At 39.5% G+C, this 23871-nt stretch overlaps 1 protein-coding gene across 1 annotated transcript; it reads right to left on the reverse strand.

Annotated features, from left to right (window-relative positions):
- Window positions 1-1613: 1613 nt before the first annotated feature.
- On the reverse strand, window positions 1614-22304 carry arhgef3 (Rho guanine nucleotide exchange factor (GEF) 3; the record flags this gene model as incomplete). The annotated part of the gene is given in 13 exon segments (XM_083892635.1): window positions 1614-2341; window positions 2687-2876; window positions 3121-3291; window positions 3392-3649; window positions 3764-3840; window positions 4442-4538; window positions 4655-4717; window positions 4800-5048; window positions 5239-5346; window positions 11695-11757; window positions 15780-15816; window positions 15818-15844; window positions 22270-22304. Coding segments are annotated over 13 exon segments (2103 nt in total).
- Window positions 22305-23871: the final 1567 nt, after the last annotated feature.

Consider the following 23871-nt stretch of genomic DNA (forward strand, 5'->3'; position numbering starts at 1 on the left):
TGATGTTTTGCATTCTGACAATGAAAACATAAGCTGATACATCAACTAAATATTGCTTTTTTATTTTTATTTTTTTACTCAACAGAGTAACAATAACAGATAGACACAGTGTGCACAGGTTTTTGTCTTGGGTTGCTCAGCAGTCATCATCATCAAAATCATCACACTGGAAATGTAATATACGGATTGTCCAGCCACTGTAAGTAATATTTCACATACATATCTACAGTATATGTATGTGATAAACAGAACAGATTGGCTTTGTTCCTACATTCATATAGAAACAGACTGTACATTCTTTACATCATAGTTTACATATACTGTACATATGTAGTATATGCCCATCAGGACCTCTTTGATTTTCACAACCAAAGTCCTGCAGAGGATTTTACAGAAAAGTACTGGACACAGATGATTCAAAGAGAAAATCCATTTAAGATTCAATTATCACATTTGGAACACTGCTAGGAGACTACCTGCTGAAATGACATCCAATTTAATACATGCAATCCTTCATGAATACTAACGTAATCCTTCAAATGACAGAATAAAAATAGAGCAGAATTGATAGATACAAGTTTGAGATGATGACTTTTGAACCGACTGAAGTAGCTCTTCTGCATGCCAACTAAACCAAATCTGGACAATGGCACTCTCTGGCCATTTGTTGCTATTTCCTGGAAGAAACATAACTGCCAAAGACTAATTTCTTTGTACTGTTTTTAATTTGAGTTGAGTTTGAGAACCCAATTGTTATTGTGCAATAGAGCACAAGATAATCAGCCTGATATTGTGACTCAAATAGTTTGACTGTGTATCATGACAATATAGCGAGTGCAATCATATTGTTCTGTCCTTGTAAGACCTTGATCACTTTAACTACAAACAACAAATGTGATTTCCACTGTCCTCACAAGTTAAATGTATTTTGTTTTCATATTAGAATAGCATGAGGTTGCTTTTACAGAGAAGCCTGGGAAACGTCAACAGTTTAAACAGCTGTGGAATTAATTCAGAGGTGACAGCCACCCACCGGTCAAAGGCAGATCAACTGCAAAATATAAGAAAGTGAGCGAATGTTAACTATGCAGGAATAAACTCAGGAGATTAAGAAAACTGGGTTTTAAAGAAGCCGGGAATAACGTTCATGTTTGTACTCTCTCTTCATCGTAGTGTCACTGATGTGGGACACAGCATTATTCATCGTGAGATTATTCAAGGTCAGGGTTGTTATGTGGGGTGATCTCTGGCATTGTGGCCACAGTTGGAACCGCAGTTCATGTGACAGTCAAAAAAATGAAGTATCTGTCATTTTATCATTGAGCATTTTGGTCCAATGACCTTGAAGAAGAGAGTCGTTACAACACACAACCTGAGCAAACCTGTTGTATTTGGGAGCATGTGAATGAAGCACCCAGTTCTTAAAGCGTCCGTGCAGTTGCTACAGCCTCATCACGTGACAAGATCAGTGTTCCAGAGCTTTGGGTGACAGTTGCTTTGGCGTTGTCGAACACAGCAGTTTCCATGTTACCAGCAACAGTTACAATGTTCTTGATTGATTTGAATTTCATCATCGAGTCCTTCTGTGCATCCTGGTTCACTTGGTCCTTGCATCAGCACCTGAGGGTTAGCTCCTCGTCTTCCAGTGATTCAACCTCAGCGGTGTCCGTGTCAAGCTCCTCCTCTTCCTTATCACCACTCTGCACCTCCTCAATGACATCCTCTTCCTCTCGAGTGGGAGGAGCAGGGGGGAGAAAGGAGGAAGGATCATCAATGTCACTTCTGCTTATCGTCTCTCCTTTCTCTCCTCTTCCTGCTTCCATAGCTACTGGCTCTGGCCGTGTCTCATCACAGGAACACAGCCCTGTCTCCATCTCGCCTGTCTCTGCCTCAGTGACCATCAGCCTCATCTCAGTGTCCATCCCTGTTTCTCCGTCTAATTCAAACCTTGCCCCACCACCTGGAGTCAAATCTGTCTCCATCTCCGCACCACTCATTGTTTTTGGAGTCGGATCTACATCAGCCTCTTTATCTAAGCTCAGCTTTCTAACTCCAGTCAGAGCATCCTGTCCTTCCAGACCAAGCGCGGGCTCCATCTCCCCCCACATCCCCTTTTCAACATCAATCCCTGGATCGCCTTGTAAACTCCGTGTTTTTCTACCAAGTCTTGTCTCCAGACATTGTCCTGTGTGCGATGGCTGGTCTCCGATCAGCGCTGCAGCTTCCTTGGCTTGTCTGATGCAATTGATCCACTGCTGTTTGTTGAAGGCGTCGCTGGCCTGGAAACAGTGGCTCTGAGGCTGAGCTGCAGTACGACATGAAACCCGGAAGAAGTTCTTTGCTGGAACGAAGAGATAGGAAATGTTTAATGTAAGCAGGTTTTAAATGAGAATTTTTTTTTTACGTTCACTCCGTTAACAGGAATGAGACTTTATATAAGATACAGCCTGATAGAATATAAACAGGAAGGATATCTAAAATGATACATTGGTAGTGTATAATTTCTCAAAAATATATAAACATTGTGGAAAGAATGATGATCAATATGTATACTGAGAAAAAGTTACATGTTTGATGGTATACACTCAGATATCAGTATGAAAATGAAATATATGGACACCCAATCAAAGTATATCAACGCATAACGCTTATGACGCCTTCATTGCATATTTGGTGCAGTACTAACTCCGTTCGTTGTTGCTGAAAGCTCCTCTGATGGAGCCGCTCACTCTCATCTCTCCGTCTGTTAGATCCTCCAGGTCGAGCTGCCGGATGGGGATTGGCTGGCGGCAGAGCTGGTAGGTGACCGGCTGGTCGTTGAGTGACAGTGACCTGGTGATAACCAGGATGTCCTGGAACAGAAAGACATGAAGCTTCTGGAAAGACAGAGAAAGAGAGGAGATAGTCAGTGTATTGTTCCTTTGCTTTTTGATTCTTGGAATTGACTTGTAGTTCAATGTTTCCACACATGAATAGTTCAGTGTTTCAGATCCTCTTAAAATGTAAATTATTAGAATTTGTTTGTCATTTGTCATCTTAATTTTTACTCTTAAATCCAAACCTTTGGATTTAAGAGCAGATTTAACAGGGTTAAAAAAAGTAGTGTTGAAATGTACTGACGAGTCCTCTGTTGTTCTTCAGTTCTCCGTGGCAGCTGAGGGTCCTGGAGCGGTCGATGAGCTCGTCCCGCTGTCCTTCCTCCGTGTACAACAGGCGATCCTTGTAGTACTGACACTCTGATTCCCCTGTGTGCTGGTTGATGTCCGCAACCACGCTCTGAACCATCAGCACCTGAGAAGCAAACAGACTTAATCAGATCCAACACCATGTATATGTAGCTACCAATCCTGGGAGAAAAGCATAGACAAAAATGTATTATTATTTTCCTCACCGCCTCCTCCAAGTGCTGCCGGTCTGGGTTGTCGTTGGCCGTGTGTTTCAGGATCTCCCGGAGAAGCAGTGGATATTTGACCAGTCGGCTGCGAGGAATGTCCAGGAAGTTCCATAGGTCCAACTTCCTGCTAAAGGGCGACTGGAGACAGCGCTGCAAGAAGTCCTGGACTCGCCGATCCTGCTTCTTCTGATCCAGCAAGGCCTTGGCCTTTACCTGGTTACTGCAGTATGTAGTGTAGGAGGAGAGACAGGGCAGCTGCAGGGACAGAAAGACAGAGACCAGGTTACTGCAGAGTTCAATAAAAAGAAGCTTACTTTCATGCAAATTGTGCAATTATGCTCGATAAAGATAAGAAAAGCGCTCATTCACCCAGTTTATCAGGATGTGTCCCACATGTTCTGTGGACCCATCGGGTTTTCTGGCGTCTCTGAGGCAACTCAGCAGATCTAAAGAGATCCAAACAATTGTAAGAATTATATATATTTTAAAAAAGACTTAAAGGGGTCAGGTAATTGAAATACCTCCACTCCTTCACATTCCCCAGGTTAAAGATGAGTAAGAAACTCTTTTACGTTGTTGACGTTGTTGCATTACCATCCGTAGGTTTTTTTAAAAAGGATCTGGGTGCAAATACAGATGTCTGACCACTTTCTTAAATGTCCACCTGATAACCATAAAGCAGCGCAGGTCTGAACGGGGTTTTGCCTTTTGTCAGGATCTACACCCACCACTCATACCCTACATGGACATGCACAAATTGCAAATTTTGTATGTGATTTTTTTATGTGGCCCAACTCTAATGTGGTATTAACGTTAAGTCATGGCAATTTAACTCTGTTATCAAGCAGTCAAGTATACATTATTATATATATTATTATAACAATATTATTGTTATTCTACAACACGCCCTCTTCCAGTAAGGATGAGGAAGATGATGTATTGACAAACCATATCCATATTTTTAACTTGAGTACCTGCCCGTGTGAAATCTTAAGACACAAAAAGCCATCTTTAAAAGAGCTCTTCCATCAATATGCTTCAACAAACCTTCATGCAGGGGTATCAGTGAGTCCAGAGTGCCAAAGATCTGGTTCAGTTCCTCCTCAGTCATGATTGATAGCTTCAGCATTGGGTCATGGTAGGCCTGCAGCACAAAAGCATTCATACTCACATGGGCATACTCAAACAAAAATACAGGTCATTTATACACGTAGATGAAAGTAAATGCTTCGAGAATAAGAAACACAAAGCTTTGTTTACCTTCTTAGCCAACTGGAGATCCTCCACTAAGTCTTGCTCGCCCTGAGCCAACTCAAATATGGCCTGCAGGAAGAAAGCGAGCAATTTTAGGTTTAAAAATCAACTGGTGCGCTGGGCTGCTGATGCAACAGCGATTGATTCTTACCTCTTGTCGTTTTATCTCTTTGGGGCTCAGAGATTGCATCGCTCCCAGACGGACATCAAACGTCTCGCTCCAGAGTTTGCTGTCCCGGCGCTTGGCAGCTGTGGCCGTGGAGCTCCTTGTTGCGGCCGTGGAAGAGGTGGAGTTGGAGACGGTCGCTGAGATGGTGCGCGTCTTCATCGCAGTTGAAGAGGGAGTGGGAGCAGGAGGAGCTGTCTCTATTTGATTTACATTACGAAAACTGATGGAGCGCTGCACAAAGAAAGAAAGAAAAAAAATAATTATTATTACATTTAGTAAGAGAAAACCTGCTCCTTTCAACATCTGGAATTCATCTCCTGTATCTCCTGACTCTCTCGACCATCCATGTCACACCAAAGTAAGACAAGTCTGTAGACTGTGTCTCTGAGTCTCAGTGACAAATTTAACAACAATGATTTACCTGCAGCGTCTGCCCAATCCTCTTCAGCGGTGTGGTCTTGACGGGCGGCAGCAGGTTGGCCAGAGACGCCACCCGAGATACAGGCTTACTGCGCTTGGTGCTGGGCTCCTGCAGGAGAACACACAGGTTGATCACATATTATATTATTTTATTTTTATATATCACTCACAAAACTTAAGTCCACAAATACAGAGAGAGAAAGGGAGAGCACTGAAGTCCAGACTTCTTCTTTTTTTTTTTTCTTTGTATCCTTGATTTCTCTAGGGGAGGAGCTGATGTAATTTTATCAGACAACATTGTATTTACTGATAATACACTTTGTTTTAAAATCCACCGAGGATGAAACGTGTATATTTGCTCTACACTTGTGAGGTTTCCATTGAACATGATGTAATGGGTTTTCTGCGAGTGACAGCGCTTCAGTTGATTCAATAATGACAACGATCAATTCAGTCGGTCGAGTTATCTCGTTACAGCAGAATGCCACACACTTTTTCTCATATTTTTTTTTACAATTAAACTCATATTAAAAGGTAAACTGTGTCAGAGAAATAAAAAAAAGTACTGTGTATGTGACTCACCTCCACAAGATGGAAGTGTTGTTGACTTGTCACTTATTTGCAAGATTAATATGTATTAGTTTTAGTTACTGTCTGTAAATTTGTCATGAAAGTATGTTTTTGGGCAACACCAGGAAACTAAAATGATGTGGTTAAGTATTGCAAATGTTAATATTTGCTGGTTATAACTCTCACAGTAATTTTCAAAACATTATTGTGGTAAAAACAACATTATACAATCATAACATTATTATAGGTAATACTGTAATTACTTAATCAGTATTATTAGATTTAGATCAGATTTACAGTTACATTAAATACAATCTGATTAGAAATACATTAAATTGAACATACTTTAATTAAGAGACGATACAACAACATGACAATAAAGACTGCCTTTTAGTTACTGAGGCACATTAACCCAGTTCACCTGAAAACCAAAATAGTCGAATTCAATACGCTTCCCTAAAGGGGGATTTCCTCTCTCTTACCTTCAGCAGTTTTCTCATGCTGCTGCTTTTCTCTTTGCTGAACTCGACAGAGCATCCAGACTTTAACAGCTGTACCAGCAGGAAGAGGGGTTTCTGGTCCTCCACCATATTGCTCACACCAAAGCCCAGCACAGGATCTAGACCATTCCCAGTAACCAAGGGAGCATCCGATCCAAGAAGATATATGTTTAAGAAGCACTCAGTAAACACCAGAGCATCCACAGAAGGAGTCAAAATGCTTCCGATATTGAAAGACAAGCTGTACAGAAGGATATTTGGGTCCAACTGCGTAAAGAAAGGTCTGATAGAGCATCCACTGAGCTTTCAGTATCCAAAAATCCGATAACAGCCAAGAAAGTACCGGAACGTGGTGAAAATCTGGTCTGGTAGCCGTTGGATACCAGATCAGATTTAACAGATCATCTGTATTGGCTTCTCAGCCTCTGCTGTGGTAGTGTACTAAACACGCCTGATGTTATCAAAGGACCAAACGAAGCAAAAGATCTGGATCCAGCTCAGGAGCAACACCGCTTTCAGACAGTTCTTCTTCGGCTCAGTTCTGGTGGCCCGCCGCAGACCTCAGATGAAAGGAAGGATTTGGCGCGAACGGACCGTTAAAGCTTTCTGGCTCTCAGTGAAGGTCATTTTTCTACTGACTCTCTCTCTCTCTCTGACTCATTTATTCACTGGCTTACTCACCCACTCACTCACTTTACTTCCTCTCCCTCACCCCACCTTCCTTTTCATCACCTTTTCAGTTTTATCAGTTATGGGACCGCTCTAGCGTAATTTTTTTATATTCATACAAAGTCTTTCTATGTTTCTTTTTCCCTTGTTGCCCATTAATATTGGAATAAGAACATAACCAAAAGGGCTGAACTGGGATGTGTGATGAGGAATCCTTGGGGGGTTAGTGTTGAGGTGGTTTCCATAGACCACACCGTCAACAGTTTACGTAGAAATCAAAGACATTGTCTTATGTGGGTGGCGGCTGTACACGGTCACAATGACGGATTCTTAAATTGTTAAATATCTTACAATAAGGTAGATTCATCTCAAATGGAACAATGCAAAGCCCCAAAAGACAGTAATAAGTCACCACAGCCCATCAGTGTAGACACAAATACACTGCCAATTAAACATAATGTCTGTTACATATAACTAAGTCATTTCAGTTGTGTTTGGGAGATCAATATAATTCAATGTCACACAACAACGATGACACAACATACTGTATATCATGACCACGGCTGCTGGTGGAGCTGATACTGGAGCCCCGCTGGTGTTTCTGCTCATTTCATGATCAATCAATGATTATTAAAAGGAGATGGAGGGGGAGAGAGAGAGAGAGTAGCCTGCAGGCAGACAGAGCTCTGTCCTGGTTTTAAATGTACACTTGTGTTGCTCATGGTTTAGAGGTTATCTACTGTACATGTTTGCATGTGAGAGACACTGTGGGGACTTTGTTGTTATGTCACAAAAATGCCAAACGCAGTCACATAAAGCTCCAAAGTTGGTACATTGCCCAACCAAGTTACAAAGATATTCAATTTATAATCATGTAAGGCAGCAAATCCTCGCATAAGGAATATTTCAATTTTTTTGACGTATTTTGGTGGTTTCCTTTGAAAAGATCTGCGTCACTAGCCTTGAACATAACACGGAACACACCTCGCTGGTACACGTGCCAATAGCTGCCTGCCCGTCTGACTCACATTACATTGTCATGGACGCCGTGAACCACCAGCCCAAGTACAGACTCCTGCTAAACCTGCCGGATTCCATCCTAACTGTGACGCGTAACACGTTATACAGTACATGGTGTAATAACTATAAGATAAGACATAATATTACAGGCATAGCATGTATTTTTGCTATTGAAGATTACAGTAGATCACCATCAGTGTAATACCTTCACATTAGCTATTACTTAGTGATTACTATAGAAATAATACTTACAAAATTATTACCACACTAATACCATATTGGTATTGCACTTTAAAGTGTTACCTAAATAAAGATACATGGAGAATATTTAACTGAACCTTGACTTATATGATGGGCTGTAAAAGGAAAGATGATTGCTCTAACTTACGAGTTTACTAGGGTAGATTTAAGGGAAACGCCTCTACAAAATGACAACGTGACAATAAAATTAGCTTTTAAAAACAATAAAATTATCTTCCACATAGTTTAGTCACCAGTGCGCTGTCATTTCACAAGACCAAAAATCAATAACTGTTATTCGGTCACCCTGAGGGATTCACCAGATTTTAATTAACTAGTGAAAATGTCAATAAGCACTTTGGTGCCAAACAGAAACCTCCTCAGTGAATATGCTGCATCTCTAATTACGACACCAAGAATCATTTAACCATCTACATTAATAATTCAAATTATTAATAATAGTTTCTAACAGATTGTAGTCAAAAATGCCAAATATTCTTTCAAAATGAGGGACTATTTTGAGTTTTGCACCATTGGGCAGACAAATAAAGACAATTTAGGAATAACAATGATAATTTATAGTATATTATAGTGTTTATAATTGTCCCTGATACTGAAACCTATTTATGATTTAAGTGATTTATATTTCTAACATTGACATTGACCTCAAAACTGTACATAAAGTACTCAAATAAAAATACTCACTAGTGGACACAATTATGGACCTATAAAGGGACCTATAAAATTATTTATTTTTATTTCATTTATTTTATTTATTTCAGAAGTGAAGATTTCCATATAAAATATATGAACCCTGTGACCCATTAAACAGATTAAGTGCTCTCCAGTTCCTGTATGCTCAAAAAGAGCACAATGTGACTGTATGTGACTCAATGACTAAGAGTAAAGAAACAATAGGGTTTATAATTCATGCCTGGCTCTTTATCTACCAGCGCTGCTTTTGTAACAACATTAAACTGATGGCTCGGTTGGGTCTGTTTGTCACACTGAAGTGTATTGAACAGGGTTGTACATCCTGTGTAAGACTGAGCAGAGAGGGAAACGCCCGGGAAGGAACGGTCTGCTGGCAGATCGTGGCTAAAAATACAGACACATTCGGGAGAGGAGGTCTGACACGACCGAATGCCTCCAAAACATTAACGTGTACAGCAACAAGCCGCCGTGTCAGAGACACACTCTGATTTTATTTACAAAGATACAGAAGGTTTCCTTTAATTATTATTTCCCCCACACAGTTGGTGTAGTGATTAGCACTCTTGTCTTTGCAGCAAGGACAAGGGTCTTTCTGCATAGAGTTTGCATGTTCTTAACATGTGTGCAAGGGGATTCTCTGGGTTCTCCAAGCTTCCTCCCACAGTCCAAAAACATGCGATATGGGATTAGGTAAATTGGACACTCTGAATTGACCGTAGGTGTGAATGTGAGTGGGTAGTCGTTTTTCTCTATATGTGTCCCTGTGATGGACTGGCAAACTGTCCAGTGTGAACCCAGCCTATCGCCCTCCGTCAGCTGGGATTGGCACCAGCGACCCCCGTGCCCCTCATGTGGAGGATAAAGCAGTAGAAGATGGATGGATGCATCCATAAAGGAAATTCTAATTTCTAAAGTGATTATTGTTATGGCTGTATGAGTCCCATTTTTGGAGTCCCACTCCAATTGTTTTTGATTTAATGTCTTTTATGTGTCTCATGGAGTGGTGTATATTCTAATGATGGGGAATAACAATCATACACAACATGTCTCTAAACATTATCACCCAGACTACAGTCCCTCTACAAGGGCTGAGGTTCTACCTGGAACCATTTGCTTCTGAAAAACCCTTTCCTGAAGAAAGGGTTTTTCAAGGGTTCTTGGTAACACTAATGGTTCCAGTAAGAACCATTTTGATCCAGAGAACCCTTTAAAACCCCTGAATAAAGGGTTTTAAAAGGGTTCTTGGTGGAAACTTTCAAAAGGGTTCCAGAAAACTGCAGTGCATGCTACATTCAAACGATTGTCAAGCCAGTTCACACAACTTTCTCTGTGTTTCCTGGCAATATTTCTCATGGTTGCACACAGGAAGTGATTCATTTTATGTGAAGACAGACGGAGACAACAGCAACAATGTACATAGAGTACAGCGAGTACAGCAAGTACAGCTCAACGCTTCAAAAAAGTCGGCGTAATAGTGAAAACACAAAGAGGAGCCCATGGAAAGTTCCAGAAGTTGTCTATTGCTCAAAACAGCACTACTGGAGTATATGCACAAATGCTCCCTCAGGCAGGTTTGATAGTATTGCTTGACAGAGTTTCTATGCGGACACAGCAAAAAAAACAACAACTAATTTTACATTGTTTCTGTTCAAAAAGAGCAAGACAAGATAAGCTTTAACAGTTGTGGTTGCAAAGGCAAATGTTAAAAAATGCACTCCAAATTAAAGGGGGAATGATAACTTTTGTATGGATATTAGGTGACCCATAATGGACGACTTGCCTAGGGATCTAAGCCGAGTCATCTTGAAGGGAAAGGCCACATTGGATTAGATGGTTTGAGACTGAAAGTAATAACTGCCAGAATATGATTTGACATCGGTAATGTACTGTATATAGAGTTTGAACTACAGTATATGGATGTAAAATTGATGTGTATAGTTTATATGTAAATTACTCCTTTTTTTACACCTTTTTTGTTTGTATTCATTTATTATATATTTTTTTTAATAAATGTATTAGTGCTGTCAGTTAAACGTGTTAATTAACGCATTAACACGAACCCATTTTAACGGCGTCAAATTTTTTATCGCGCGATCAACGCTCTTTTTGGCCGAGCAAACTTTGTAGTTTTTTTCACTGCTGTTGCCTCAACTAGTAACGTCAGAACAACTACAACACCACACCGGATCGAGATAGACCGGAAACAACAGACACGCTGCGTGAGCCGACCAAAGAGTAGTCGGCTCGCATAAGAGTAATCGTTCCGTTTCTGACGTCACACGCGAACGTCTCTTAACAGCACACACACAGCTCCTCACACACACCAGGTTTAGCCTGTAACATAGATTAAAACTGTGCGATTAATTGCGATTAATAAATAATACTAAAATGTATATGTGTGTATACATATATATATATATATATATATATATATATATATATATATATATATATATATATATATATATATATATATACTGTTTCTTATTAACTGCAAATGTTTTGTATTGTTTATTCTGTTTATTATTATACTATTCCTGCATGTATGTTTACATGAAAAGACACTCAAATTGAATATGAGGCGACACAACTGCTATTTTCCATGTTTAACTTTATACAGCAAACACGACAGAGCAGCGGTGCCGCTTACACTTGAGCAGCACAGACTGTGGCCACAGTGTGCAGCTTTATATGGATACAATTTAACAACAGCCGCCACTGAGAAATTATGGAGTTGAACTTACATTGATGTCCAGACTGCAGAGACTGAGGGAGTCTGCATCTCGGCTCGCCTGCTTCCTCTTCTTCTACAACAAACAGAACACAGGAACAGGTGTTACAGCACATATTCAACAAGAGAAAGCACTCAGAGAGCACAAATCCATGCCAGAGCTGCTCAGTTTCCCCAATTCAATACACTATACTCTATCCTGCATTTCCTGTTTGGGCTATATCTAAATCATTTTCAGTTTACATTTGAATGAGTTAAAGTTTATTTTGTAGTAAAATGAACCCACTGACAATTAAATGAGCGTGAGAACCCTAATTAGATTTCTTTTGGAGCAGGCAAACTTAGTGGAAAGACGAAACCATGGCAGAAGAGAAGCTCCACATGTGCAGCGGTGTGAGAGTAAGGAAAACCTTTCTGCTATGTTGCCATGGCGACAAAACAATAGAAATAAATCACACACACAAACACCTGATAAGGTGGGTCAGTGAGGACAGAGGAGGAAGAAAAGGTTAGAGGAAAGTAGTTAAAAAAGGTACAGTAAAAAAAAAAGAGAGGATATAGGAGAGGAAAGGGAAGAAGAGTGTGAAGGTGAAGGAGAGAAAGGGGAGAAGGGAAGATAAGAGGAGGTTTAAAGTGATGGGGATGAGAAGATAAGGGGATGGAGGAGAGGAGTAGAAAAGAGGAGAGGAAGAGGAGGATGTTGAGATCAGTGTTAGCAGAGTATAACAATAGCAGGAAGTCTGCCGTTTGCTCAGTATTGTGTTGAGACGTTGTTGTTGTTGTTGTCCGGACGTTATATAAGCTGGCAGACTGTGCCTTTAACCCCTTGTCGCTGTCGTGGTGGTGAAGGAAGGGGGAGGAGTCTGCTGCTTCTGTCCATATACGGTACAGTATATGACACGTGTGTCAAACTCAAGGCCCAGGGGCCAGATGTGGCCCGCCACGTCATTTTATGTGGCCCGCGAGTGGTTAATTGGTCTTAAAAATCTGTGTTAAAATAGGTATATGCTGCTTTAAGGCGTGCGTTGACCATAAACAACATTTCCCACAATACATGGCGATTGCGTTACCCACAAGTTACGGCATCACCATCGTGGACCAGGTTACATCTGTAATGCATCATATTTGTAACTTGAATAAGTAATATATACAGAACATTAATTAGCAATATGTTACGGAGTAGTTACCTTTATTTTACATTATATTTGGTTACATTTAGTTACATTTATTCTGTATGACAGTTACATCTGGCCCTTTGAGTGTAACTATTATGCTGATGTGGCCCTCAGAGAAAATTTGTTTGACACCCCTGGTATATGACAATCATTCATCAAAGTTATTAAGTTATCCAAAAATAATAGTAGGTGTTCAAGAAATGCAATATTACACACAATTTTGATCTTGTGAATTCATTCAGGATAATTTGCTATCTTTAAAAAGTCCATCTCCATGTAGAAAGTGTTTTAAATTAGTCCTGCACTCTTGTTTTTGTCTGTAAATATCGCAATGTGACTGATGTGTAATGGCCTATTTTCTCTTGGCCATATATACCTGACATATGAGTCTATGAGTTTTCAAAACATACATTTTCAAAACATCCCATTGTGTACTGACAAAAAAGATGCACGTTAACAGGGAAATGTGTACGCTGCACTGCATATACAGTTTCTACATAATTATAGTGCATTTTATTTATAATTTTCTATAATTTTCATCTTATTTGGCTTGTCGTGTGTTTGTCACATTTTGTCACACAGTTTTAGCGCTACACTGATAGAGAATCTGATTCTAGGACTGTGTTTCACTGTCGTAACCTTGTAGAAGACGCTCTGAAGGGTTTGCATTCTCTGTGTCTATGTGATCAACATGCAGGGCTGGACCAAGCCTTTATGGGGCCCTACGCTGAATTTGATTTATTTGGGGGTCCCCACCTTTACCACCTCGCAGTCGCTAATTGACTAATTATAATAATATTATTATTTACACCAAACCAGTGCTACTCTGATTTTTTGATTCTTGTCAATCGTTTTTAATGTGCACTTTGGTATTCAGTGTGATCATACTGAACAGATGAGCAACCTTCCACTCCAAAATAAAACCAAATAACTTAAGCAAAGCAATATTTAGATTTCTAAACATATCTAAAGACATCTAGACATATAGATCCAAGCGGCCGCTTAGTTCGCTGATGCATCGAATCGACTCTGTCAACATTTAAACCTTCAGATCGTCATCATTATCACTGAGGTTTCACACTCACCCGGTAGTAAACAAAGAGACAGCAGCCCATCATCAGGACCAGATCTGCTTCTCAAACACCGTTCAAGTGTTAATGAACTTTCTCTCTCTCTCTGCAAACACCTGCTGCTCCTCTGCCTCCAGGTCACCCTGTTTTTTACCCCACAGTCACATTGGCTCTCCTTTGGTTTCTCCTCCCCACATGAAAGTCAACAGCCCCAAACTCCACTTCACATTGCTGTTCTCGTCTGTCTCCTATCCACCTTTCGTTCACTTTCCTCCTCCGCTCGCTATAATCCAGGACAGGCTTCTTCTAATCCACTGTCAGACTTAAAAAAAAAAGTTTTTAAATGTTATCTTTTCTGTTCTTCTGTCTGCTGCTGCTCTCCACCTTTGTCCTGCTCCTCCAACTCATCAGGTCACAGTCTAAGTGGATCAACAGACCCCTAGGAACAGGAACCCTTCACAATGTGTGTGTGTGTGTGTGTCCACTCAGTTCCCACTGGACAAACAGGAAGTGACGGCCATTGGGGGGAAACAGGCGTCTATAATTAGGAGCTACAGGAGACATTGAGACACCAGCGGTGGAGACGTCGACATAAACATCATAAACTCTGGTTTAGAAGTGCTGTTTTGTCTTTTTGTCATTGTTTTAACTTTATTACAAAGATCTAACAATTAGCACCGAGGGTCAGTGCAGTGAATGCACCACTTTGGTTCACTAACTTCATCGACACATGTATAGAATAAACTGTGAAGAAGTCGGTGTATCAAAATTATATAATATTAATTATTCTGTCATGGTCCGTTGCGAGATTTGGGTTTCTGTTTTATTAGCGGTTCTTTGTGTTTTTTCTCTATAGTTTAGTTCCTCGTATATCTTGTCTTGTTTACTTACTTTGAAAATGTAGGTTTTTTTTGGTGTGTTTGGGCCTTTCATACACACACAGACAGTGGGATAGATCTCTGTCAAATCACATTTTTTGAATGTTTTCACACTCTCTGCCCAACGTGTAACTGTATACACAGGGAAAAGGACATTTGGCTTCTAATGTCACTGTGTGTCCCCTCCGTCTACCCTCTGTCTTCATTGAGGTCAAAGTTCAGCCAGTGTTATCATTGCTGAGTGGAAAATGTGGGTTTTCAGAGACCTAACCCACAGTCACAATGTGTGTGTGTGTGTGTGTGTGTGTATGAAAGGCCAAAACGCACATACCTGCTTACATGTGTACGACAAGCGCAAAGTGCATAAGATACAATTAAATATCACCACCAGATGAGGACATTTTAAAAACTAGATGAGGTAAAACTCAGCGTTTGTTTTTATCTACCACCTTGTGTGTTACCTCTGGTTTCACTTTGTATGTGTGTGTGTGTGTGTGTGTGTGTGTGTGTGTGTGTGTGCGTGTGTGTGTGTGTGGTTTCCTTGATTATCCACACCTGCTCTTAATTGTTTTTTACCTGTCTTCTTATCGCACCCTCTCATTTGCATGTAGCCTGGAACCATATTTTTTGGTGGAATCAAATGTCCAGCTAGAGCTAAGATGAAGTCTTGTCTTATCAAATTTGGGCTGCGACAATAAACTGAATATTATTCAGCTACACAATTAACACCAAAATCATCTATTTTGATGATCAATGTCTAGGTTGTTTTACCAAAAGTTTTGTTTCTGTGGTTTTTGAAGCACTAATTGATGATAAAGAAAATAATCCACTGTATTCTTTGTGTTCCTACTTGTACGTATGACACAGTGTTGTTGGTGTTTATTGGGTTGTTTAAGGGTTAAGTTAACAATACAATTAGTGTTGTGAGAGTGAATAATATGACTCTGTACTTTTACATGGAAGCTTTGTTCTTACCCCTCTGAGGGACCAGCCGTCAGGAGGGAAGAGTGACGGAGGAAGTTTCACTTTGCGTCTTCGACCTGCCAGAGGACGTAGAGAAAGAGAGAGAGAGAGAACAGAAGAGAAGAAGAATAGAAAACACGATTAAATCACCACCTGTAACGGCATTTAGTTTCACTGATCAGTCATTAGTTTTTTATTAAAATAAACAACAATCTTGTTACAAACCATATCAACATTTTACAACAATTATAAACGCACCACATGGACCAGATTTTCCTGAGAGGCTACATGAAGGCATCACAAAAACCTCATTTAATCAGCGGGGAACAAAAACAACGGGTTTGGACTATAGACAGTTTGGTTTGGAGCTTGTTTACTTACAGTTTTAGGTTCATGCTCCCCCGTGTGGTTTCTATCAGTCAGTACATGTTTATAGACCTAAAAGTCAGGTCATAACAGGGGTTTCTCCTTGAAACTACAGTATATTATAGTGAATTATAACTTTTAACCACAGCACAGTGGAAAAGGTGCACTGATTGTGAGATGTTAAGAGTCTCAGTCAATACCATCTGTCTCAAATTTAATCTGCAGCTTCTAATTTATTAGGTGCTCAACTTTGCAACAATTTAAACAGGTATTTACAATAAATATGAAAACATGCAAAAAATAAATAAATAAGTCTAAAATATAGAGTAAAGTAATGTACAATAAAATAAAGTCACAATAAGATAAAATATAATGCCTAAAACGTCTGCACACTATGTAAACATATTCCTGTTTACATAGAAATAACCAGCATGATGCTAATCTTGAGTGTATCATGTGATGCAATAACCAATAAACTACCAGTGTTGAGTCATTCTGTAACTCCTGACCATAATGTGAAGGAAATAGACTCATTAACAAGCGAAGGAGACATAGGTGCACTATTCATATGTTTCAGAGGTTTTAACTTTATTGCAAAACTCTTATCTATCTATAAAGCAAGTTGTGTCTGTAATTTTAATCTTCGCTGATTTATCACGCTGCGCCAGTAGATACCTTCTGAATATGTTCGCTTCTTTATCTCACTGTTAAACTGACTTTTTCCAACAGAAATTTGCAAACCGCTCACACTACCCACACCAAAGTCCACAGAGAACACAGGAGCTGCTGGTCTGCCGCTGCCTCGTGTGGTCAGTTTGTGTCACTGAAGTAAATCTGAAGCAAGAATTTCAAAAACAAGTCTAACAAAATAAGACTTTTATGTGTACAGATTTTATAACTTTCCTCTATTCTTTTTTTTTTACACTGCTGACTCATGAGGCCTGCGTCTTAAGCACTTGTACTGTAGCTGCGTGTACTAATGGCAAATTAAAGTCTTGAATTTAAAACAACCAGAGCTGCACTATCTCTCACACTTTGACAGATTCGTGTGGAGGAAGGAAAAAAAATAAAGTGACGCAAATTTCATGAAATCTGCATTTGTGTTACTGTCGGGGAAAGCAGAGTTCTGACCGCTCTGGAGATCACACTGTTTGGTCAAAGATAAGACGACTATAATCAACACAAACTGATGGAACTGTGTAAGTAATGGAATCATGATATAGATATGTGTGTGTGTCTTTAAGTGTATAATGACTCATTCATTCCTGGGAGTAGCAGTGATTTTTCCACACAAATGATCCCACCCTGGACACACACACACACACACACACACACACACACACACACACACACACACACACACACACACACACACACACACACACACACACACACACGGACACACACACACACGCACACACAGCGTTTGCTGCAGGGCTTTTGCTTTCCTAGCTTCGATCTTGGTCTTTCTCTCTCTTTGTTCTGTTAAATTTACCAATTCACCTCATCTGTTTTTCATCTCTCCCTCTCTCTGCCTGTGTTTCAGAAAACCTTCAGAGTTCACATGTAAACAGGTGGCTCTGTATACTTTGAGCAGTTCCTGTGAAGAGCTTGACTTGACTGTGTGTCTATAAAAAGCCTGATCGGTCTCCTCAGCTCTGCTGTCATTGTGCCGCTGGAGCACACAGTAGTTGACTGTGTTTGGACTCAGTCACACAAACACTGTCCCGCGGCTCTAAATAAATACTCACAATGGCGACATTTCTCTATAAACTAGAGTGTTTTCTTTCCGTGAACTGGTTGACATTTTAACAACATGACACTAAAGTGTTTATGCTTATGATTTTGTTTGTAATGTGTGCAGTGAATGCTGACTTCTACAGTGAGACAAATCAGTATCACTGCATATTGATTCATCTGCCGCTGAAAGTCATACTCCACTAAATGCACTGTTTTTTTTACATGTGTTATCTGTTTTAGGAAACAACTGTGGCTTTTTAAATGACAGACTGGTCTCATACAATTGCTGACTTGTCATTTGGCAGCTGGTATGAAATCATTTCCTGCTGAGGGAAAAAGTAGATGTGATGTGATGTGATGTGTTGTTCAGGAAACAGCAAAGGACAGGTTGTTAAAAAAAGGACAACTTTAAACTAAAATGAGTTTCTTTCAGAGACAAACTGTCCTGGATCTGCTCCAGCTCATTAAAGCTAGATAACATTTAGTGCCAAAATACTCGGCCTGAGTAATCGAATGGTTGATATTTACTTAAAGTTTTTAATGTATCACCAAAAAACACATTTTATCTCAATAATTCAAATGTGGTATTCACTGCATTTCACTGTTATCAAAGCTCTGTATAATTCTCATGTACTCATAATACTAATTTTTTAAAGCCTACGGCCACAAAAATGTGTATATTGTTTAATATATAGCCATTTTACTTAACTTTCTTAAAATAGATAGCAATATATAGTAAGATTGCAGGTCTCTCTCTCTCTTCTATCTCTACCTCAAATCCATCATGTCCTTTCACCCCAACCCGTCGAGGCAGATTACTGCCTTGGGATAATATATGTTGTGATCCGGTGCTATGCAAACAACATTGAATTTAATTGAATATGAATTAGATCACAGAGTTGAAGTAGTTATTGATTTTGTCTATTTACACGAGTGTATTTTTTTAAATTTATTTTTCACAATAACATCTATGTCTGTTTATGTGTTGAATAACATTGTCAATCATTTATCATTCATGCTTTTTTCTTGTTCTCGTTTTCTGTTTCCTACGTGTCGTAGAGTTGAGGTGAGGTTCTGGTTAAACAGCTTGTGAACAGTTGACGTTATTATCTTGTTTTATCATGTGTTATGTAAGTGTGCAGAACTCAAAGTACAGAACCAAACTGCAACTCTCAGGTCTGTCGCCGACATTTGACTCGATTAAGACTGCTTAACACTGCACACACACACAGGTTCTACGTACGTACGTACGTAATTACGTAGAACCAGCTGGTGTAACCAGCAGAGCAGCATACTAACACAATGATTATAAGAGCAGAACAAATGAATGAACATCGCCTCAAACACATTTACATTGTACTTCAGCAGCAGCAGTAGAAGAACCACATTCCTCCAACAGTCTACACCGACAGCTTTCACTCACCTCACATTCCCAAACAACTAACCCTAAGACTTTCTGATGTTACAGTGTCTCTGGTCGTGGGAAATTGTCTGTTCTTAGCATTGAGCAGAGGTGGAAAGTAATGAATTACATTTACTCACATGTCTGTAATTGAGCAGGTTTTTGTGTACTTGTACACACTTTTTAAAATGTGCTTGTTTTATTTTGGAAGTACTACTTCGCTACATTTTACGTCACATCCATTACTGAGTAAAAAAAACGTTGGCCTGAATTTTAAAAGTAAAATCGACAGATGAATGATGAGGACAGGTGAATTGGTCATGATTAAGGTCCCTGAGTGAGTGAGAAAGTTAAAGCATTTGTGACCTTTGACCCATTTTGACTGATAAATTAAGTGTTTACATATTTTATTTTGTCAGCACTTACATTTTTATTATTATTATCATGTTCATGGTTGGAAGTGTGTCAGACTTGTCTGAACATCTCCTTGTTTATCTGTCAATAGGCGCACAGTGCTGGGGGAACTTCCCATGATGCATTGAGCCTCTATCCCTCGCCATCTGTGAGGATTGGTAGCGTTTGGAGATGATCTGACGACATTCAGTCCTAACATGTGTCCGTTACTGGTAAAGATCACAGTTATCAGAAAAAAACAAACAAACATAAAATTAGAGCTGATTGATAAACCCTTCATGTCATAAATGCGTCATTAAGTCCAGGCTGAGAAGAGAAATTAACACTGCTGCCACCATCATGTGACCAGACTGAGTGAATACGTAGTGCAAGTTAATCAATTCAGTCAAGTGTATTAATTCATTCATTCACATGAGGGTCATGGGAGGCGCTGGTGCCAATCCCAGCTGACATAGGGGATTACAAACTGTATGCAGAGAAGCCCTTTGTTCTGACCGGGTCGTGAACCAGGGTCCAAGTATAAGTAAATGTGGTTGTGTAAAACAATGCAGAGTGTATTTCTTCTTTATGAGAGTAGAAGATTTATTACACAGTCGGAGACACAAGGTTTTTAAAATGGCTGGCTGAGGCTGGGCAGTAATAAGCTGCCTCACACGTTAAATGAGGCATGAACTGGATAAGCTTCTCCTTCATGTTGAATTAAATGGCATCAAGTTTTATCCAAATGCATCCAATATCCAATTACGTTTCTTATTCCAGATGACGTCTAGGAATTTCCAGTTGCAAATACTGTTATAGCAGTGGTCAAATCAGAAGTTTTAACACAGTCTATGGATGGCTATGACAGACACCGCTCTTTCTGTTTCATTTCAGAGGCTTTAGTCAGTTTCTGGTTTGGTGGGAAGTTGGGATTTTTTGTTTGTTGTTTTGTCCTGGATTCACTCTAAAGTGTTCTGTAAACATGTACATTCTCACAAGCACTGTCACTTCTCCACTCCACACTGTCACACAATTCACTCTCACTCTCCATTCCTGTCTTTTCAGGCACAGCACTAGCGCCACGTGTCAGACTCGTCACCTACGATCATCAACGATCAAATCAAAGTGTCAGTCGTGTACGTATGAGAGCAGCATTAATGCATCAGCCCCACTGTGTAATTAGCAGATGAGTAATTTAAGTGATGTAAAACAAATGTGTCAGACTAATATCAGTGTCAGTAGATACTTACGTCTAGGGCTGCAAATAATGATCATGTTCTTTTACAAATCTTATATTAGCCTATATGTTAATGTCCTTGGGTGTCCTGAAAGGCACTTTTAAATAAAATGTATTCTGATTATTATTATTATTTATAATGGATTAATCTGTCCATTATTTTCTCGATTATCCGAGTAATCGTTTGGTCCATAAAATTGGTGAAAAATGTTGATCAGTGTTTCTCAAACCAGTAAATGACGATGTTCTCAAATGTGTTGTTTTGTCCACCAAGTTTTAATGATTTCTTTGAGCAAAGGAACCACAAAATATTCACATTTCAGATGCTGAAAAATCTGAAAACTTCTTTTAAAAAAAACTCAGTGAAAAAATTGTTTCCGATTCATTTAATGATTGATTCATCATGTAATAGTTTCAGCCCTGCTCACGTCATTACATTACATTACAGAGAGGTCGATCCAGCTCTGTGAATAACTCCACTGCTGACACAAAGGTAGGAGAAAGAGAAAGAAAAGATACTCCACCCCTCTCCATTCTGTGGTCATAGCATTTATACAGAACAGTGAGGTGGAATTAAGACGCAACATTCCTGTCAAGAACAGGCTGAGTTTGAGAAAATATGAGAACATTAGAAATAAACCAAGGCCCCATGCCTAAAAAACATGCACAAGGCTTTTTATTTTAAAAGTCTTTATACACAATACTGTGAGGTAATATTCAATTACCTTATATTCAATTTCTGCAAATAAATCCTCCTGGTTTTGTGTTATTACTGGTCTGTCAGTCCTCACAATTCACACACTTTGAAGGTTTAGCTTAGAATGAGGATATGAATTAGTGTTGGGCTAATGTAGTGTGTTGGTGTTAGGTTGTGTTCAGTGAATGGAAGTCAACACAATGTCCTAACAAGGACAGCTGGACAAACGTGTGTGTGTGTGTGTGTGAGTATTTGCAGAGACGAGTCACAAACTTGTGACTCACAGTGAGAGATGTCATACAAAAAAGCTCTACTGTTTCTCAAAGAAAAGGACAAATAAAATATCACTTGTCTGACATTATTTTTTTCTAGCTCAGTAGAAATATCAAAATAAGAGAATTGTTTGGATTTAGATGTGAAGCTGTTTTTTTTGGTCAATATAGTTAAAATAACTGAATATGGTTTACAGTGTCAATATATTTTGTCTTTATTTTATGTTTGAGAAAAATCTGTGTCCAATCGTTGTGTCCACAGAAGGACAGACACAAACACACAGTCTAAGGAAAGGAGGTCACTCTCTGTCTATCTTTTCTTTCTTTTTTAACACACGTTTTTACTTTCTTTCATAAAAATACACAAAAACCTTGATAAAGGTGCAGCTTCTTACCTTGACCCCTGTTGACATCCATCACCTGCCTGCATTGGACTGGACTGATCCCAGCAAAGACCCACGGTCGAAAAATAAAGACAGGAGAGAGAAAAACTAAGAAAAATTGAGAGATTCTTTCGGCTCCAGCGACTAAACCCCAAAACTCTTCCTCCTGTATAATAAGTAAAAGTCCAAAGATTGAAGATGAAGTCCAGAGAATCAACTGAAGAACAACAGAGAGACTGTGATTCATCAAACTGCCAAACGTTACGGTTCGAAACTCAAAGACACACCTCGCCTTCGACGGGAACCTTCAAAATAAGAGTTGTGCCACAACATCGTGCACATTCAGACAACCTTACACTACTTACTGCAGCACTTCCGTGAGTGTGGGCCCTGGACAACTGCTGGGCAGTAGAGGTACTGCAGGCAAGGTCGACCACAGGCAGGCCTGTATTTATTCTATTTACCAAACTACACGTTCTCCCCCTTTTTATACAAACATTAACTAAACACACAATTCCAGCCCCAAAAAGAAAGGTAATTTAAGCTCACGTCAGCAATATAATTCCAAACTTTAAGCACACTTCCATTAGCCTCAAATTTCATGCTAACTCACAAAACACACTAATCAACAATTACTCTCTATTCTATCTATTAGTATATATATTAAAAAGTCGGTATCTTTTCTACTAGGAGTGAGAATGAAAGTGCATAAAGTCTATGTATTGACCGTGTTTGGAGCTTTCTCCGCCATTAGCATGCTGTAAACATCTGCCAGGTAACTTCCGCCCGAGTTTCCCCTCATTGATTTGAGCAGCGCCACCGAGAGGAGACATGACGTAGCGACGCCCCGACCGGGACCATTTACTTTAAAGCGCCTGAATTGGTTACTTAAAATATCGACAGTTGCCCTGGCGTTTTTGTTTGTTTATCGTATGAAACGACGAAGGACGGCGATATAGCGCCAAATCTACATTTTCACCCACCCCTAATGCAACATGGCGTCATGAAGGCAAAGCACTACAGTACATGAACGCTTCTGATGGTAAATTGTTTTGAATTAATCAAATAAGTGTGTTATTATTTTGTGTTATACAAAAGTTGTGCTCCGATTCTTTTGAGAAATTGAGCCACAGTTTCTAGAAATGTGTAAATAAACAAGACTGTAAATTTGACATGATTCCTATACAATACTTGATATGATGATACAAATTTGATGCAGTGACCAGACGTTTGCTTTTATTTTGAAGGCCCTGAGCTGGCTGACTTTGTGCCAGCTGTGAGTTTTGGAGGAGAATGTTGTTGTAAGTATTGATGCTTCAAAGCTCTCACACTGAAGAGCTGTCTGCTCGTTTTTATGTCACTAAAGACCGTGTGAGCCTCACTGTGAGAACCTAACAACGTGTTTCAAAACACTTCATTACTGCAGTATTTATTCATCGAGTTAAATGGTTAAAACCACGTCTTTGCTGCAGCTCTGTAACTTGCTCATTCATACATTTAATGCACAAACTGTGTGTCACTTTAATAATAAACTGTCATCATTCAACAAAATGGTAAAAGGAACTTTTATTAGATGTTCTTATTTATTTCCTACATTAAAGGTACTATAAAACA

Source organism: Microchirus variegatus (assembly GCF_963457635.1).
Source record: "Microchirus variegatus genome assembly, chromosome: 7".
NCBI classification, from domain to species: domain Eukaryota; kingdom Metazoa; phylum Chordata; class Actinopteri; order Pleuronectiformes; family Soleidae; genus Microchirus; species Microchirus variegatus.